Source organism: Ischnura elegans, chromosome 8 (assembly GCF_921293095.1).
Source record: "Ischnura elegans chromosome 8, ioIscEleg1.1, whole genome shotgun sequence".
In the NCBI taxonomy this organism is placed as follows: domain Eukaryota; kingdom Metazoa; phylum Arthropoda; class Insecta; order Odonata; family Coenagrionidae; genus Ischnura; species Ischnura elegans.
This window is the reverse complement of record NC_060253.1, coordinates 107,443,580-107,464,124: the sequence shown is the minus strand read 5'-3', so window position 1 is coordinate 107,464,124 and position 20,545 is coordinate 107,443,580. Positions and strand designations below refer to the sequence as shown.

The 20,545-nt window shown below is 37.7% G+C and overlaps 2 protein-coding genes across 2 annotated transcripts; both read right to left on the bottom strand.

The window, feature by feature from the left end:
• Window positions 1–788: 788 nt before the first annotated feature.
• Window positions 789–7,643, bottom strand: LOC124164105. The gene is made up of 3 exons (XM_046541277.1): window positions 6,972–7,643; window positions 6,008–6,219; window positions 789–1,367 (listed from the first exon to the last, which is right to left on the bottom strand). Exons 1-3 carry the CDS (start codon window positions 7,218–7,220, stop codon window positions 1,199–1,201), a joined length of 630 nt encoding a protein of 209 aa, XP_046397233.1. The 5' UTR covers window positions 7,221–7,643; the 3' UTR covers window positions 789–1,198.
• A 2,138-nt stretch (window positions 7,644–9,781) lies between these two features.
• LOC124164477 (leucine-rich repeat-containing G-protein coupled receptor 5-like) lies at window positions 9,782–15,741 on the bottom strand. The gene is made up of 3 exons (XM_046541807.1): window positions 14,273–15,741; window positions 10,208–10,856; window positions 9,782–9,829 (listed from the first exon to the last, which is right to left on the bottom strand). The coding sequence occupies exons 1-3, from the start codon at window positions 15,739–15,741 to the stop codon at window positions 9,782–9,784; spliced, it is 2,166 nt and encodes a 721-aa protein (XP_046397763.1).
• Between the last annotated feature and the right edge of the window lie 4,804 nt (window positions 15,742–20,545).

Here is a 20,545-nt window from a genome sequence, read left to right as displayed (position 1 = left end):
GTCACTTTGGCCGATAGATATTGCCAACAGAGATGAGCGAAATACGTTTGAATTGCATTTTTGACACAGCACACGGATTGCTCCAAAAATTATATTTAAATTAATCAGGAAAATTTTGTTCTCAATCCAAAATATAATTTTTATTTCATAACAATTCCTTCCAATACAGAACAAAATTCACCCTTGCATATTTAAATGTAAATTTATGTAATGCGACAAAAAATCAATTTACATGCAATTCCTTTGAATTGGGAAACTCCAATATTTTTACCAGCAATTCCCATTGGACGTAGATTTAAATACGCAGATGATATACTCGGATAGCTGAAATATTGCATGTAAATAAGAGGTTCTTAGGTTAGCTTGAGTTTGAGTAATAAACGATTACATTCAACGCGTAGTGCTTCTCTTTCTTTCGGGCTAATACGTATGTTTACCTGTATCCTACCGATAGGAACGCCTCTATTTATTGCGACTGGTGGGAATAAATGGAACTATGGGAGTGGAGAATCCTGTTTAGAATATTTAAGAACGATATACTGATGTCTGAGTTGTCATGTTATCGTTTGATGGCAGCACACTCGACTTTTATCGCGGGTATAAATTGACGAACAATTGCTTTTAAACAAGTAACTTTCCAGTAGTTTTTCACAAAATATTATTGTTTTCATATTTTCATGGTATTTTTGAAATACTAAACAATAATTACATAGCTACCACATTATGTGAGTAATTTAGTAATTAGTAGTAATTTACATAATACTTACCACATATAATTTAATGTTAACCACACTCGTGGCCATGGTCCTTATATACTGGTTGCTAATCTTCGGTTCTGGAGTGTTGCTTCGACGGACGCTTTTACCCCACAAACGCCTCCCCCCAAACACAAAACAATTTTTTGTGAAGTTTAAACAATTTTCAATGATTAATTGTTGCAGACGGATAAACAATGAGTATAACGACACATGCTATACGACCCTATGAAGCTTCGGAAGAGTTGCATACATATGCCTAAAGTTAGCGTTATACCTTTTTTCGCGCCGATAAAAGCTAGTATTGTAAAACTGAAACAAATAATTGCTGATTGAGGAAAACGTTCTGAAAGTTATGGAGTAATTCTGTGGGAAAACCATTAAATTTTATTCATCAAAAATGTCCACAATATTGAAGAAATCACTGCCGGAAACCACTAGTGTTATGTCGGTGGTTCAACCATTGCTTCTACTTCAGTGGTGTTTGTTGCTATGTGTCCCAACACTGACTCAACTTGAATGCGATTCCCACAAAGTCCTATTACTGGCAGCCAATGATAACCCCATGACGCCACATCTGCAACCGCTTTCCCGTTGATCGAGTCTGGCTTCCTGTAATTACGAATACACTAATTATTTTAGTTTAATTTAATTTTATTTTTAAGAAAGAGAACCAAATACAGCATATAGTTGCTATTTTATGGTGGCCAGGTAACAATACATAGGAGGACGAAGACACAATACAACAAGTGGAAATTATAATTACATTTACAAAAGGACGACAAGAATCTTCAGGTACAGACTACTTCGGTGACGGATAGGATAGGGAGAGGCTCATGAAGGATTTCAATGGAAGTGCAAAGGGGTCGATGTGCGGAGGGAGTGAGTTCAACACAGAGGAAATGCGGTAGAAAACCGAACGTTTAGCTACTGAAAGTCTAGGAATGGGCAGGTGGATTAGGGGATGAGAACGGGTAGGGCGGGGTGGAACTTAAATATTGATAATAGAGAGCAATGCAGGGCAGTCGATGGTGGAATTGAGAATCTTATAAATAAGTTTTAAATCAGCTGTGACCCTATGGGTAGTGAGATTAGGGATGAAGAGGGAGGAGAGAATAGCATAAACATTAGTGGACATTTTGCGTAAATGCGGTATTCTATGTTTTACTATTTTGGCAAATAAATTGCTCACACAGTCCAGGGATGAGAGGTTTAACTAGTAATGTATGCGGAAAATTATAATCTAAATTATAAAAATGCAAATAATAGATTTATTTCAGCAGTAGGACTTAATTAAGACGTATTTATCAGTTTTGAATTTTTATAAATATACTGTTACGGTTTGCATATCATTTTGATGACTTTATTGGCAAAAAATATAAATATTTAGCACAACAATACTACTCAAAAATAGTTTTATATACACCAATAATCCCATTAAAGTATGTATTTCATGTAAAATCGTAACTTTTTAACTATCCCGTGACATAGATCAATTAGGTAGATAACTTTTGTAAAGTGTCACTCTGAGAAACCCTTAGTAGAGTACACGACTTAAATACGAGGGGATATGGAAAACTCGCGATTCCTCACCACCGGACAAAGAGATCAGGACTCCTAGATGAGTCCTCTGAAGGATACAACGCACCGGGGCCGGGAACCAAGTCCGAGACTTATACGCCCGATCACCCGGGGAGGGGGAGGAGAGGAGGGGAAAAGGAAAGAGGCGCCGCCGCCACAGGAGTCAGGCAACGCCTCTTGGATAGGGATAAGGTTGGAAGGGGAGGGACGGGGTAAAACACCTTAGAAACCCGCTATACAAGTGGCCCACTTACTAGCGAAACCCCGCATCAGCCATTAATGTGACTACGATTTTGGAGGATTATCCTATTAAAGAGAAAAATCCATCGATTAAATCGTTGGAAACTTCAACACCGGACAAAGAGAATTAGGGCTCAGGGGAGCCCTTCGACGATACAACGCACCGGGGCCGGGAACCAAGTCCGTGACTTATACGCCCGATCACCCGGGGAGGGGGAGGAGGGGAAGGAAAAAGGAAAGACGCGCCGCCGCGATAGGAGCCCGACGACGCCTCTGGTGTAGGATAGGGTTGGAAGTCATGGGATGGGGTAAAACATCTTAATATACACTTAACACGCCATAGAAGTGAAAAGGGCCCACTAACTAGCGAAACCCGGCATCAGCCATTAATGTGCCAAAGATTTTGGAGGATAGGGAAGTGCACTAATTTTTTTTTATTGCTGAATTTGAAAGTTTAGCCTAAAAAAGAAACATTAGTATAGTCACTTTTATTTTCTGCATCTGGGGTATGCACTTTAAAACGTTTTGAAAGTCGGAAAATTTCATGTTGCGCTGAAACACAGTGCCTCCATCTTGATTGAGATGTGACGTCACAAGGCAGTAGTCACCAGTGGAGTATCGCTGAATTCCGTCGCCTTCTTTAGCGCGGCGAGAGTTTCCGGGAATCGGTGGAGTTTGCTTCCTAAAAATGTCGTCTAGTACCGAAAACATGAATTCAAAATAGAATTATAAATGATTTTTTGTTCCAAATTTCATCTCGACGTCGAAACAAAAGCCTGGAGAAGATATTCATTCCCGTGCCTTAAGCACAAGCTATACGGAATAAATGGTTCAAGGCTGCTCCTGACTCTTACCTATCGATGATATTCTGTTTTGAAGATCATTTGAAGGTATTGTAAGATCAAATTGATATTTATATTATAATAATTTACTTAATAGGTACCTCAGTCACATCAGGAAGTGTGTTGAGTCAAAATATAGCATCTTCCGCGTAGACCTACGTAATTTATAAACTGAAAGTAGTTTGGTTAAAGGATTATGGCGCGACTGTTTTTTTACACGACCGGGCAAAATGCGTACTTTGCCCATGATATGTGCATATATGATAACAAACGATTTTTGTTAAATTTAATCTTTATTTGTTGAAATTAGTACATTTATAGGTGATACAGATATAAAGGTACACGGCAGGTCGCGCGGCGTAATTTGTACTCCACTGGTGACGGGTTCATCTTGCTGATCCAAAAAATTAGCTACAATACCTCGAACTTTGAAAACTCGCAATATAGGCAGTCAAAGTACATTGTAAGAATACACGAGACCATTATAGCCCAGAATGTACGTACAATGTCGAAATCTTTGGTTTTCAAAGATTGACGTATTTTATACGCCAGCGCGCCCGGTCCAGGGTTATCAACTTTTATTTCATCCTATTTGTTAGTTGAAATTATATTTCAGAATGGTTCTTTTAGCACTGCTACTGAGGTAAACTGGTAGGTACTGAGTACAAGGTACTGAGGTATGTACTGAGTAAGTAAACTCCCTTTGGAGTAATGTGAATTACAAGTGTTCGAGATATATGGCATTTTATATTCGCTTTGTGTTCTTATTAATTATGCCTGTACGCATATTGTTGCTTGCCGCGAGCCTTTAATGGTATGTGCTCTTGTAAGAGTGGTTTTCATTTTTAATGTGGAAGTTGGTCAGTATAAGCAAAGAAAAAATTAACATTTTAGCGCACACTACCCTTGTAGTCATCGAATCTCTGCGTTTGTAATGACACTGCAAAAATACCTAAACGCCATAATGATGATAAAAAAATTGTCTTATGTCAATGATTGCTGCAATTATAATTAATGATAAACTTGATGCCGTATGATCACAATGAAAACAACAAAAAATAATGCCATGAAGCAGTCTTGAATCATGGTCCTTCTGATGAGATCTATCTTATGAATCGTGCACGCTACCACTACCCCAAACCGACCCAATAGGAATGATTGACATTTTAAATATATATATATAACTTGTAAAAAGTAACGCATGAAAATTAATTAATTACAGCCTAACTAACGCCCTAATTGAAAAAGATGGAGCAAGGTACGCGGTTTCCCTTGTTAGCCTTACGTCTCGCATTTCTATGGAGCGTTGAACCTGTCCTCCTTATTCAGTAACCATAAATACATCAAAGTTTGGTATACCATTTATAATTCGTTGGAATTTTCCTTCTCCCAACCAAGATTATCTTTTCTTGAACCCATCCTGGACAGCGAACCATTGCAACAACCAGCCAGCTCGGAAATAAGGCTAACATCCCATGATTCTAGTTGCGAAGGGCGAACGTTCCGGCCGGCGTGAATACATACGCAACGAATAAGTCTTGCAGCAAACGTCTGGAATAGGTTTATTAGTTTGACTCGGTTCTTACAAAAAAAGTTTTGGCATGATAAACGGCATTGTGTCAAAATATACCTAGCGAAAAATAAATGCCATCATGCATTTATTAAAGATTCAATGTGCTATTCGTACTACTCTTTCCAAACTTGAAGTTGACACGTAAATGAATATTAATATATTACGCAATGATGAAGTCGTTTACTCGAAAGAGAAGCAGCCACATATATATTCTGAAGATATTTTATGACAGCAAAAAACGGATACCCTCAAATTCTGTAATTTTTCTATGCAATAATAGTGGTAGAACTAAACGGTGTAGAAGCTGCCTTCTGCTACTGCCTTGTGACGTCACGGCCAATATTCAACATGGACACCCGTTTTCGCGGCCTTTGAATTTTTCCATATTTCAGACGGTCATCTCGAATAAAGTATTCACTATTAGGATTTAAACTGTGGTTTCACGACATTATGTTATTCTGAACTCTAATTTAAAACATGTGTTTGGTGCATTTGAAACACTAGTGCACTTCCCTATTATCCTATTAAAGAGAAAAATCCATCGATAAAGTTCAGATCCCACAGACAGCCACAAATTCGCGCGCTCGTGGCGTCAGGGCACAGGTCAACACTACCAAGACCAGGGGAAGGGTGGCTTGACTCGACCCGATCATAAGAAGTGAGCAACTTTTCTTCGTGAGCGAGACAACGACCATTTGTCCAGAAAATTTAAACGCTTACGACTGGTCGAGGAGACGCTGACCACATATGCCTCCACGACCGATGACCAAATTTATGGGCGGGAACCGTTGCCTTCGGCGAATATGGTGACAAGACGACAGTAATGTGCTCAAAGGATCGTCTCGCACCTTGGGACAAAAACATACCATGCGCATTGAAAATATCTGACCCTTCGTCATGCACATAATATTAATGATACACAGATTAACACACAGTCATTACAATATAGCGAAAATAATTGTGTGGGCCCTCGACGACTTTATAACCAGATTATACTGTAATACGTAGAGGCTTACGAGCAGTGAAGGTCCTGTATGTCAATGACCGCTGGCACTACAAGCAAGTGTCCATCGTGTCTCTCCAACGCCGACATTGGCCGTATTTCCTTGGAGGCGTACCGCAGGAGCTTGAAGACCTCACAGTCGCACACGAAAGGGTTGTGTCCCAGAAGTAATTTGACACGGGAAAACTTGCTGTCAATGTCACAGCCGGGGATCACTACACCGATCTGAGAGGGAGAAAAGGACACGGGCGATAACATAACCTCTTCAGTATAATTAATAACTTCAGGCTTTACTTTGTAAAACCTCTCCATATTGGAAATAAAGAAATAAAAACTTTTTAAGGTTCACTATTATTTAATTATGGGCACGACCCGGGTTTCGTAACTTGGTTACATCGTCAGGTGACTGATCTTGCGTGCATCATACATTTATACACAAAGTACACAAGTGACAGTGAGGACATCTATCGGAAAGGAAAAGGACTGGTTGAGAGGGAGGGGGTGAGGGTTAAGCATGGAATGGAATAGTGAGAGGGGGGGGGTAAGGGGGAAAGGGGCAGCCTTGATTTGGGACGAGGGTTTTTCCTGTGAGGATAGGTATCTGACCAGCCAGGGGAGGGCGGGGTTAAAGTGGACGGAGAGGAAGAGGAACGAAGAAGTGCTGGACATGGTGGGTGAATAGAGGAAGCTTCTTAACGAGATACGGAGGAGACAGATGGTATGGATGGAAGCAGTACGGATGGGTAGAGGATGTTGAAAACAGTGTTATAGAGGGAAGAATGTTCGGTAAACGAGGGAGAGGAAGGAAAACTATAGGATATTTAGGTAAAATGAAAGTGCGTATTCTGAAGAGAAAAGGCATGTGCTTAAAGAAGAGAGAGGATCCAAGAATGCTTTTTAAGTACTTACTCCTAAGTGGTAGACCTAATTTAATCGGCAGAATGCTATTATAACATTCATGCAATATGTTACATTACCTTGTCGTCTGGGAGTTGCAGAGAAGCAATGGAGTTGTGCCTGACGTCGATTGTCAGATTTTTCGAGCCTGAAAAATGAATGAGGAAGGCATCCGGCATTGATTCTCCAAACTCTTTCGTCCGAAACAATGCGAGGTCCATGATGTCCCGGGCCCTGGTGAAAAGAAGATCGCCGTACCACAGTTGTTTGATTTTGTTGTGGCTTAGATCGACAAAACGTAAGTTTGGCAGATAGTGCTGAAACTCCATGGGTATAAAGGCAATTTGATTGTGGGATAGTATGATGACCTGCAATTAAATTTAAAAGATATCATCACGAATGTTACAAAAGGAGATCCTCAAGTCGACCTCTAATTGTGTTGTCACCCATTTCGTATGTACACGGGTTTAGAGAAGTGAACACCCGTGTCGCTGATGCACAATTTGATACGAGTTTCAGGGGGAAATAAGTATGTTTAGGATTGTTGAACGTATTTTATTAACATGATAATGTGATCTGTAAAAATTATTAACTTAAGAAATCAGTGGATGTTGTATTGGAGTGGTGGATGAAAAGTTTAATTTGGGGAAGAAGATCACCAGTGACTGGAGAAGCAAGAAAGAAATTATCAGCAGAAAAGCCAAAGCTAAGATAGCAGGCCACCAAAAAAGAGACCTGCTTACAGCGGGAAACTTAAATGTGGAAATAAAGAAACAATTTATAAGTACTAACGTTTGAAGTACACTCCTGTACGAGAATGAAGCATGGACAATGACAGCAGCGGAGAAAGTAAGGATAGACGCCTTTGAAATGCGTTGATACAGAAGAATGATGAACCGAAGGAGGATCAACCGAGTTTGACATATGGAAGTCCTAAGAAGAGAAGGAGAGAGGCGTATCCTAATGAGAACCTCAGTAAGATGACGGAAAAACCTTACAGGCCACATCTTGAGATATGATTGTCTGATGAAGACAATGGTCGTAGGACAAGTGGATGGCAAGAACGGAAAAGGAAGACTTCCAATGAAATAAATGGAACAAGTAAAGAAGGATGTGAAGGAGAAGAAATGCATTGGTGGGAATAGTTACGCTGATAGGAGAATTGAGTGGAAAACTTCGTCAAACAAATCTTAGGATTGTTAGCCAGTGATAATGATGATAATATTTAAATGGTGATGATGATGATGGTGATGACAGAAGACAAGTTTATTACACGCGAAGACTAAGCATGAATGCTGGGAAAAGCCCGTGTGACGTCTGGGCCTCTGTGAAGTCACGTGGAGTGGCATCGCATGGCCGCCAATCTGGCCTTTTCCAATTGAGGTTAAAATTGACTATTAATATTCGTCTAAACTGGGATTTCTAAAACAAAATAATATGTAAATTATGAATAACAAGTCATCTCATCTTACAGCATTATAAGAAACTGAAAGACACCCATAGTAAAATTAGTACTTTAATTTTAATATCGTGCAATTGACAAATTAACATGAGCCCAATTTCAAACCAGCAATAATATCCAATCTAAGTTATCAACCAAGAATTGATGAGAACTCTTTCCTAAACGTTTTCGCATTTGCGGGGAGTATCTTAAAATATGTTCATATACGTTATTCCACTCCTTTATTCCTCTATGTAGGAAGGATTTTTTCAAAATTTCTGTTTTCTATATTTTTAACAGCATTTTGAATTCATGATCGTTCTTTCTCTCTTTCTCTCCTAATTAGCAAGGTAAGTCCACTGTCCAGTTTTAGACCTATTTTCTTCCAACCTCGCTCTTATGTAAAGATTTTGCAAAACCCACCTAACCTACTCATGGCACTTCTCAATTTAAGACTTTGAAGACCAAACTAACGTACCCACAGATTTTTGAAATTTTTTGGATATATTTTTATTCTACAATTCAGTGATTGATATCATGAAAGCAAATCAGGACAAAACTTTTCAAATGCGTTTTCAAGAATATTTCCAAATGGGGACACATCATAAAATTCCGCTATTGCTTGAAAAATAAATGCAAACTTGCCAAAAAAAAACTAAGTTTAACATATTATTATTGGTAAAATAATTCCTGGATTTTAGGTCATATATATAATGCAAAAAGTTGTCAGCCAACGATTATTATAAACAAATATGAGCAAATGTAAGCCCTGACGAAGGTTTCAAATAAAGTGAAACGTTGGCTAACAAATTTTTTGCATTATTTATATGACCTATACTCCAAGAATTATTTTATCATTAATTAAGTGAGTTCAAGATAAGAGGAAAAAGAAAATCTAATTATATTATTACGTTGCATTGATAGGCATTTGTTAAGGGAGAGCGAGAGTGGGGGAATAATGTGGAATAAACCGCGTACTCACTAATAGGGGCGAAGAAAATAATCAATTTTGAAAATGCATAAATCAACGATCAATGCATGCACTAGTCACGCAATTCATTTTTTTAAATCCATGCTCAATTACAGAAAAAACTGTAACAGTAATCACAGACAAAATATTATTTTCATGAATTTTAAATAAAGGTATTCCCAAATGGGAACATTTGACTGCAAACGCTTAAGAGGTATCCATCCAAAACACTCTAGCAAAGCCGTTACAATCGGAACCCCTATATATTTCCCTTGAGTTCACTTGTTTAACTTTTGTTTAGCTCTTTTCAGGTTAAAAGATTTATTTTTATAATGGGGAATACTCCAAAGTTTCTCGAAAAAGAGACCAAAGTGGAAACAGAAATCAGCTCTCTGTGGGATGACGTCGGGCCTTCTCTATGCAGACCCATTGGATATCATTTATCCGCTAAGCCCCACTCGTTGGCTTCATTCGTGGACTTAGAGAAAGCATTTGGCAACGTGGATTGGAACAAAATGATTGGAATCCTGAAATAAATTGAAAATCTTTACAATGACAGGAGAACCTTCCAGAGTTCACACGAAAACCAAGTAGCGGTGATAAAACAGGGCCCAGCTGTGTGGAAGCAATAATTAGAAAAGGGGTGAGACAAGGCTTGGCTACATCACCAGTAATTTTCAACGTTTACATCGAGAAAGCCATTAATGAAATCAAAGAAAAGGCCTCAGGAGTGAATATCCAAGGAGAAAAAATGAGTATGCTTAGATTTTCCAATTACATAGCCGTCGTATCAGACACAGAGAGGGATTTTAAAAATATTCTGGTTAAGACATGTAGGGTAATGGGTGAATAACAACTGAAAATAAGCATGGGGAAAGAATGGGGAGTACTCCAAAGTTTCTCACCTCCAATGCTGCCAGTTTATGTAGGGGTGACAAGCAGCCCCACACAAACCTTTTTCTATGCATATACTCGCTGCATTCCCCCAGGTCAATGAGGTTGTAGGAGAGGTCCACGTGCTTCATTTTTCCAGATTTCCAGAGCCAATGATCGAAGAATTCAACCGACCTTAAACGGTTTCGAGACATGTCAAAGGTCTCCAATGAGGTATCAATAAAAAATGGCCTTCGCATTTCAGGTTTAAACGCAAACTCTGTGATATAGTTACTGCTGAGGTTGAGGTGTTTTAAGGTTATCAGGACGGGCGAAATGCTTGGATAAACCGTCAATCGGTTTGATGATAGGTCGATGACTTGCAAGTTGTCCAAATACTTGCTAAAGAGAACTCCATATTCGTCAAGTTCCAATGGATTTGCTATGGTCTGAATAAGGTTGTGGGACAGGTTGAGTTCCTGTAGACGAGGTGTTTGCGTTAACATGTAGGGTTTGATCAAAGTCAGGTGATTTTCGGATAGGTTCAGGTGTGTCAACCGCGGAAGCGACAATTGCGGTACATCCTCCAGGCGATTTCCGCTCAAGTCGAGAACGAATTCTTCGCATCCCATCCACTGTGCTTCGAATGGCTTAAATATCTTGTCTGGCAAATGGCGGATCCTGTAAAGAAATATTAACACTTTGAGTGCCGCCCGCTAATCTTAAAGCCCTACTGAGACATCCAGCCACTTTTAATAAATTCGTATTTTTTATTTTTAGCATCAAAAATATATTTATATCGATGTGTATTTCAATAAAATTGGACCTTGCTCTTCTTTATGAATGAGTTGAATAACATTTATTGCTAACTTTTAAACATATATTTTAATAATGAAAACCTAATGATTTTGAAAAATAAAAAAGTTGCAACAAATGATGTACCGCCATAAATTGCATAATAGTTTTTTTACGCTCAGTTTTAACTACTTAAACCATGTTCAACACAAAAGCAATGTTCCAAGCACATCATTCAAAATCCTGGATGACAAAAAGGGTCACTGCACCCTCCACGAACGGTTGTTTCCTCCAAAGAATTTTCACACAAAGTGGGCTAAGATAAGGGTGCCGGTAGCTACAGAGGACTTTTCGTCTTCAAGACATTAAAAGAACTGCTTTTCCATCGAGCAGCTGTTTTTTGAAATAACAGAACCACTAAGCAGTAAACTGGGGAAGTACCATCGGCGAAACATTACAGCTTCACGCAAACAAAGTCAATAAAATAGATAGACGCAATATTACGGCCATGGCAATCCTGAGAAGGATTAGCAGGACGTAATATTACGCCCATGGCACGCACAGTGTTAAAATTTATTTATCCATGTATTTCCACATATCAGCTAATTCTAAAAATTAGGGTTTTGCGAGAAGCACATTTTCATCTCGAGTTGAGTATCGAGTCGAGTTTGGTATTTTCTGGAAAAGGAAAAACAGCCTCCAATGTGTTCTTATTTAAAGAATCCCGTTGTGAAGTTAATATTCCGAATCCTAAGTCTGATTTCATTGTTAATGACAAGCATTGGTGGTAATCATATCAAAACGGGGTAGAATCGGGATTGTCCGCGAAAACCTTAAAGCTACATCTTTCCCTCCTTTCTTCCAGAAGCCTTAGCAATCGTTACCATTCTCTCTTACCGGTGACGTACTGTCTGAGAGACCGCTGCGTTTCTAAAATCATGAAAAATTTAAAAATTGATATTACAAAATATCCCCTTGAGCGTCATAACTTTGTGTATAGAGGACTCTTAACATTTAACGTTCTTAATATTTATTTCTGAAAATTTGCAACTGAACTTGAGTAGCGGTCTGTGAGGCCTCACGTCACTAAATATGAAAAGCCAATAAACGTACTGCTGGTGGAAATGAATCAAAAAGTTGCTAAGAACAATTCCTAGTGATTTTTCAAGAATATGAATATGATTAATAATTTTTAAGGAAGCATTGCATAACGTGGATAATTAAGTACTTCATTAAAAAAGTACCATAATTAAACTAATAATTCTAGTGTTTTTGATATCTTTTTTTTGATCCTGTTTGAAATAACAATTTTTATTGAAAAAGTTGGTTCATATTTGGAATGCATAATATTAAGTAAAAATTCTATAATTGTTGAGAAGTCAAAGAAACAGTAAAGTAAGAAATATAAATGACTTTGAAATGTTTTACGAATTTTTGTTTTATTGCGGTCTCCCAGACCGCATGTCACTGGTAGTGTGTGACAAGAATTGCACGTCACTGGTTAAGGGCTAAAGAATCCCGTTGTGAAATTAATATTCCGAATCCTAAGCCTGATTTAAATGGTGATGAGGAGCGTTGATGGTAATTATCTTAAAATGGGAAAGAATCGACATTGTCCGCGAAATCCTTAGAGTTACATCTTTCCCTCCTCTCTTCCAGGAACCTTAACAATCGTTGCCATTCTCTCGGCGTTTAAATAAACAAAGTGCGCAAGGGTAAAAACAGTTTGCAAAAGAAATCATGAGCGAGAGGCGGTCCACTCAGATTACTCCGAATACACCGACAGGTCGGTAGACGGAAAGCCTCCGCGGATGACTAAAACGTTACCGGCGCCCACGTCGATGACTACAGTGGTTGACTGCTACGTATACAGCGATATTAAATCCCCTGGATGTGCGATGAGTGGACATGCGTGAAGATCGCAAATGCGATATAGATGCGATGTGCGCAAATAAATGCGATGACTAGACTTTTATGATATTTTTACGCAAATTTGCCTTTTCGACGGTAAAATTCGTACATTTTGGGCCGAGCGCAGTTTAAATGCTTCTCCGACACTCACCGCTTAAAGCATTTGAGCGACTGGCCAGCTGCTAGTTGGCTGGGAGTCTACGTGGCCGCGAACTACAAGTGGGCGCGGGCAAGCTACACCTCCGCCACTACATGTCTTATTCCTTAATTTATTATTGTTCTACAACATAATTATTTAAAATATTCTGTATTTTGTCATGTAACTGTGTTTCACAACATTTTATCGTCATCTATCTTATTATGAAAATAAAAAAGACACTACAAAATGCGATAAACTGTTATTGAAAGTGCGATAAAATGAAAATGAAAGAGCCATTTCCACGTATCTCTAGCGATTAGTGTATCTTGGTCTGGAATTGAGCATCGTGTCGAGTACGGTAATTACCGTTACTCTGGTACGAATCTCTGGAAATCTTGAATCTGGTGTCGAGAAGTCTCGCCCCTTCGAGATTTCTCAACACCCGTCGAGACAAACGAGTCGAGAAAAAAATGAAACTATTTCTATTTCAGACATTGAAAATAATTTAACAATAACATTATTTTAAGACATGTTATATATTTCCAAAACCAAAAATAGTTGTAATATTAAATCGACATTGACAATTTAAGCATATTTTGTTATTTCATTAACCAAAATTTACAGGTAACTATGAACCTTGGTTGCCATAAATAAACATGGCAAAAAAAATTATATAAAATTTTAAATAATCAGACTATGATCAATTCTTTTTTGTTAATTTACAAGTGAATGTTTCTTTTTTATTATATTACCATAATGAGAAACATTGATGTAACCCTTTAACATGCCTGCGTATCAAAATTATATGCTTAATTTCATTCTAAGCCTGCATAATGGTTTGTAAATAAACGGATTTGTCGGCAAAATTTACGATTCAGTTGAAAGACCTACACTCCAAGATTCAATTTTTATATTACATATGGAGGTCAGGAAAAGGAAATAAAGTTTTTCCAAATCTCTCCTTTATTTATACGAATACGCCGCCGGATAGGCCACCGTGGCTGACCAAAAGGTAATGGGCGCCCTCGTCGATAGCTATTGTGGCTGACTGCTGCATAGACAGTGAGGTGGAATAAACAGGCCAAGGCATTAGAGCGATGATCCGACTTTAAAAACGATGTTATTACTGAAATTTCATGATTCTCTTTCCTTTCGGCAAAATTTTCTAACTGGGATCGACATGACAGCTCCGTAACCGTATCACTCGACTCGACTCAACCCGGATATCTAGGGAAACTACGAGTTAGCAAACCTGTTGTTGTTGATGTGTATGTAGCATAATGACGTGGAATCGCTGAAGAAATCCGAGTCTAGCGTCTCGATGAAATTGTGGGACAGGTCCAGTTTTCTTAGTCTGGTGTTGTTTCTTAACAGTGTCGCCGGAATGTTGATGAAGAGATTGTTCGAAGCCAGGAGTACGGTTAGAATTTTGTTTCGGGAAAAGATGTTTTCAGGCAAATAAGTAATTCTGTTGCTGGAAATACTCAATTCTTTAAGTCCGTCCATTCTGTAGAAGGCTTCATACGGCAGTGACGATAAGGAGTTATTGTCTAGACGAAGATACTCGATGAAAGACATGCCGATCCAAGGCTTGTTTAAGTTTCCAGATTGCTCAGGCGTTGAAGGTGAGTTAAGCAACGTTTCACCAGAACTCAATACTTTGTTGTTGGTGTGCGCTGTCCTTTCCGATGCAAACCCCAAGGTTAAAAGTTTGTTATCGTTAAGGTAAATTTGAGACAGGGTTGGAAGACTGTTTAAACAATCTTGAGGGATGAAGCTGATCCTATTATACTCTGCATACAGAGTTTCAAGTTTTCCAAGGCTGCATAAACTTGTTGGCAATGCTTTGAGTAGGTTTTTTGCCAGTTGGATACAAGTCAACCTCTCCGTTTGGAGAAAAATATCATCGTCAATGCTTTCTATCACGTTTTCACCAAGATCGAGAATCTCTAAATTCCGCATGCCGCTCAGAAAACTACGTCTAAGTGATTTTAGCTTATTTCGCCGCAGATCTAACGTCTTCATCGATTCCATATCCGTGAAAAATCTTTCTGGCAAATCTCGCACTTCCGTTTCCGTGATTTTAAGGCATTCCAGCCGTTTTGACATCCCGACGAGAAGGTCCTCGTCTACCTCCGACAACTTTGGACAGACGAGTGTAAGTTTCTTCAGTTGTTCGAGGCCACTCCAATGCAGCTTGGAAAGGTGGACATTTTCGGACTCTTTGCAATGTATTTTTAGTATTTCGAGGGGAAGATCTCTCCAGCCACCGATGGAACCTCTATTCCCAGCTCGGAATAGGGCCGATAGAGCAGGGGACGGCGCTGAGCAGTTTGACACATCCAAACGGGCCCTGTTTGTGCACACATTGGGAGGCGCCGAGAAGCTGGCGAATAGCATCATGGAAAGGTATTGATATGGGTCCACCTCTGTTTTCCCCATGCATTCCATTTCGTAGAATACCAGCGCTCTCGGGTCCACCATTCGGCGTAACAGAACCTTGTCTTCGCAGACGATGACGGAATTTCTGTGATCCCTCGCTCTGAAACAGAGGCACCTGGGATCAGCTTCACAATGATAGCCCGTCATCTTGCCGTCTTCGCCATCAATCACCGCTTTTCCTGAGGAACAACCCATGAAGGTTATCACGGTAATGACGATGTAAAAGTATCTCTGTCCTGTGCCTGCATTAATCCTGCTGCGCTTTCCAGCTCCAGACATTATTTGTACCTGAAAAAAATCGGCAATAATAATAATAATAATAAGTTTTTAGAAGCAACTATGGCAAAGTGGAAAACAGCCCTAATGGTCAATATATCGGGTCAAGGCTTTATAACACCAACCATTGACATACAACCACCAACCATTGACATACGACGGGGTTTATTCCAAGGAGACTCATTGAGTCCACTTTGGTTTTGCCTGGCGTTGAACCCATTATCAAATGCCCTCAATAGCACTAAACATGGATACAAAATAAAAAATAGTACAAACACCAGTTTTACTTTGTCTCACCTTCTATATATGGACGATATTAAAATCTATGCCTCAAATGAAATACAGCTCAAGTACCTTTTGGATGTCACAAGTAGGTTCTCCGCTGATATAAACATGCAATTCGGATTGGATAAATGCAGATTGCTTCACATAGAAAAAGGTAAAGTCAAGCATGGTAACTTCAATGTTACAAATGACGAGTCAATAATATCTATGGAAGCAAATGAAAACTACAAATACCTTGGATTCCTGCAAGCAAAATCAATACAACATAAACAGATCAAGAAGGAATTAACAACTGAATTCCATAGAAGACTAACATCCATCCTTAAAACAGAATTAAATGCACGAAATGTAATCAAAGCCATCAATACGTTTGCGGTACCTGTGTTGACGTATACATTTGGAGTGATTGACTGGACCAAAACCGAAATAGCAGGCATAGAAAGATCAATACGTACATCATTCACAAAATTTAATTTACATCACACAAAGGCTGCAATAGAAAGGCTAACGCTACCCCGCTATATGGGAGGTAGAGGGTTAATAGATTTACAACAGCTCCTCAAAAACCAAATTCAAGGACTAAAACATTTCTTCTACGATAAATCAAACAGTTCGATGCTTCACAAATCAATAGTATATGCCGACAACAAATTAACACCATTAAATCTAAAAAATGGCACGACCGATGAAGCAACCACCATAGGAGCTGTTCTATTAAATAGAAAGGTAGAAGTATGGGCCCAGAAGGAATTACATGGACGACACATCAATGACCTCAATCAACCATATGTTGATAAAATCTCATCAAACAAATGGTTGTCATTGGGTGAACTTTATGAAGAAACCGAAGGGTTCATGCTTGCAATACAAGACCAGGTTATCCGCACTAAAAATTATGCAAAGTACATCCTTGGTGATAAAAGCATAACAGGTGACAAATGTAGAAGGTGTTTTCAAGTACCTGAAACAATCCAGCACATTATATCTGGCTGTAAGATGCTAGCTAATACAGAATATTTAAGTAGACATAATCAAGTTGCAAAAATTATCCACCAAAAACTTGCCTACCAACACAAGTTAATAGATACTAAGACCCCATATTATGTGTACCACCCTGAAACAGTGCTTGAAAACGGCGCATTTAAAATCTATTACGATCTGCCTATTCAAACAGATAAAACTATAGTTAATAATAGACCAGATATAGTGTTGATTGACAAGAAATATAGAACTTGCTACATAGTTGATATTGCCGTCCCACTGTCGCATAACATCGAAAAGACAATTACAGGAAAAATTAACAAGTACCAAGAATTGGCAATAGAAATAAAAAGAATATGGAATATGGAACAGGTTTATATAGCTCCAATTGTCATCTCAGCTACCGGTATCATTCCAAAACATATACAAAATAGTTTCAAAATACTCAACCTCCATCCAAATACATACATCAAACTGCAAAAGGCTGTAATAATTTCAACCTGTCATATCACGAGAAAATTTCTCAACCCAATTCAAGAGTTACCATGGTGAGAACCCGTGCTCTTAACACTAAAGCTACTCAGTGAAAACTGAAGAAAATTAAAGAACAAAATAATAATAATAAGGAGGATAATAATAATAAGCAATTAAAAACAATAGACCGGACATAGTTATAATAGACAAAATAAAACGGCACACTACCCTCATAGACGTGACAATTCCCTTAAACCATAATGTACAGAGAGCACAATCCACCAAAATTAACAAATATGCAGAACTTGCAGCAGAGATCAAAGCCTTGTGAAAGATGCAGTCAGTAGATATTTTTCATACAATAGTTCCATACCTATCAAATATTAACCATTCGTTAACAGCCATTCAAATAAGTAGTCATATTGCTTAGCATATTACAAAATTTAAAAAAAGTTACAATATATAAAATATTATCTAAAAAAAGATATTGTCATTATATAATTCAATTCAATTAAGTATATATTCCAATAAAACATTCAAGTTTTTTAAATATTTACATTTGAATGAAAGCTACATTATTTTTGCATTTTAATGGTCCCGCTAAGCATTAAGCTTATCAGCAGGTTCCATTATTATCTTTACTTTTACAAAAACATTTATTAAGTGTTAACACACAGACAATATACATATACCCCAACATACATATGAGCATTAACGTATTCATAAATTCCCTAGCCACAGAGTAGTATTACATTATGACACTCAAAAACATATCTAAGAAATAATAAGACAACCGTTTTACGATCTCTCCAGTAGGTGCTTTTTTAGTTTACTTTTTAATTCCCTAATAGTTTTTATTCTCTTCAAGTAATCTGGTAACTCGTTTATTGCCATTGGGATTTTAATATTCATTACACCTTTACCATAGTTGTTATTATATTTCGGTACATAGTAATGAGTAAGATTTCTCATTTCCATGGAGTGTTTGTAATCTTTGTGAATCTTTAATGTATTGTTGAAATAATTATTAATTACTCACACATAAATGTACAGGTCAGTAACCTTTAGTATACCGAGTTCTTCATACAAAGATTTATTATGATCAGGAGAACCCTTGAGGGAAATACCTGCATTTTTATGGTTTGTTGTTGATTCAATCCCTGAGTGAATTAATTTGAGTATTTTTTTGAGTTTTTAACAGAGTGTCCTGATAGTATTGTGAAGTACTTCCCCAAATGGTAATTCCGTAGCGTAGTATTGATTCAACCAGTGCGTGATATATCATAATCTTTGTTTTCTTTGGAACTAGGGTATTAATTTGATACATCTGATAATTAATTTTCCTTAGTTTACTGTTCATTTTAACTATGTGTCTATCAAATTTCAAATACTGATCAATGGTTATACCTAAGTATTTGTAATGTGTAAGTAATAATAATATAATAATATATGCCCAATAGTGATAACAACAACAGGAATCACACCGTGCGAAGTTCTACACCAGCTAAAAAAGCTAAACTTGGAGAAAACTCTACCAAAAATACAAAAATCAGTCATCCTGGACACCTGTCGTATTGTCCGAGGAAGAGGAAAAAAGGAAAATAATAATAAAATAATAATAATAAGGAGGGAGTCTTGTCTGAAAAATTCAAAAAAGAAGTCGAAGACTTGGAAATTAAAAAAAAAACTGATTAACCTCGGGCAAAAAGCTGTTTTAATACAGACCTGCCAGATCGTGAGAAGATTCCTGGGTCGGGCATGATCGGACAGAGTAGGATGGGGTGAATTCTCTCCCTTAACATCCGAGCCTAATCCTAAATTGACCTTGGGATAGGTGAATATTTCCAGCTGGTTTTAATCAACTGAGAAAGTGCATAAACTCAAATAATAATAATAATAATTTTTCTTCTAATGTTGACCTCGTTCAATTCATGGTAAAATAGTTCTCGGAGTGTAGGTCAATGTATGTGATGCAAAAAAGTTTTAGCCAATGTTTCAGTTTATTTTTAAACTATCATCAGGGCTTAGCTTTGCACATATTAATTGATATTAATATTAATAGTAATAGCCCGTCATCTTACCGTCTTTGCCATCAATCACCGCTTAATTATTAATTACTATTTGCATATTTATTATATTAATATTAGTGATGGGTCGATTCCAAAATTTTATCGATTCCGATTCCGATTCTGACATTTCGATTCCGATTCTACCGATACCGATTCCATCGATTCTGATGCCAAGGGCTCCATGAAAAATATCACTTAATTCCAGGCAACAAGAAAAATTATTACTCCTTGAAAGAATCAGTTGACAAAAGCATCTTTCATATCATCACTATGTAATTAAAATATAATACCTAAATTTCAAAACAGAACATACCTGAAAATTGGTTTTACCTCAAAGGTATTACTTTAGAATATTGGCTCTCATGTTTAAATTTAAAATAAAAGTATCTCCTTTAATATCTATTTTTTTATTGAATTATTTCATATCTTATCATTATCAATAATGTCTCACAAAATTAGTCTCCTTTACAGACTTTAAATTTTTACTCAGAAAGCAAAGCATCTTCACTCTGTCAGGATAAAGCCTGTTGCGTTTTACATCACATATTTTTCCTGCCGAACTAAAAAGTCTTTCACTGAACACAGTGGATGGCGGCATGGCAAGAAACATTTTTGCTAATACTTTCTGCCTTGGGTACGATATACAAGTCTTCCAGTATTTCCCAGGGTAGGAATTTGGTGTTACATTCATCTCTGATAAATAAGCTTTCACTTCAGCTTCAATAGTGTTTGCTACTTGCAATAGTGTTTGGTAACTTAGGGTACTTTTCCAAATGCATCACTCTATCTTAACCATATACCTGTCACAGGCTCCCTAGTCTGAATTTTCTCCTTCGGAAGATAATAGGGAAGTCTGAGTAGCACTTCTTGATCTTGAGTCGAGTTAAAAATTACTTGCGAGTGACGAGTCGAGTATGATAATTTCTGAACTAGGCAATACAGCAATGCATACTACAATATATTCTACTCCAATTTTCTATGATGAATGTCTAGCCTAA

Excerpts from the sequence above, each read along its gene's own strand:
- LOC124164105 (XM_046541277.1), bottom strand. The coding sequence starts at position 7,220 with ATGGAGTTTCAGCACTATCTGCCAAACTTACGTTTTGTCGATCTAAGC. Across the intron at positions 6,220-6,971 it reads TGCAACTCCCAGACGACAAG|ATCGGTGTAGTGATCCCCGG; the intron begins GTAATGTAACAT and ends TCTCCCTCTCAG. Across the intron at positions 1,368-6,007 it reads ATACAGGACCTTCACTGCTC|GAAGCCAGACTCGATCAACG; the intron begins GTAAGCCTCTAC and ends TCGTAATTACAG.
- LOC124164477 (XM_046541807.1), bottom strand. The coding sequence starts at position 15,741 with ATGTCTGGAGCTGGAAAGCGCAGCAGGATTAATGCAGGCACAGGACAG. Across the intron at positions 10,857-14,272 it reads ATACACATCAACAACAACAG|GATCCGCCATTTGCCAGACA; the intron begins GTTTGCTAACTC and ends ATTTCTTTACAG. Across the intron at positions 9,830-10,207 it reads ATAAACTGGCAGCATTGGAG|GATTCCAATCATTTTGTTCC; the intron begins GTGAGAAACTTT and ends AATTTATTTCAG.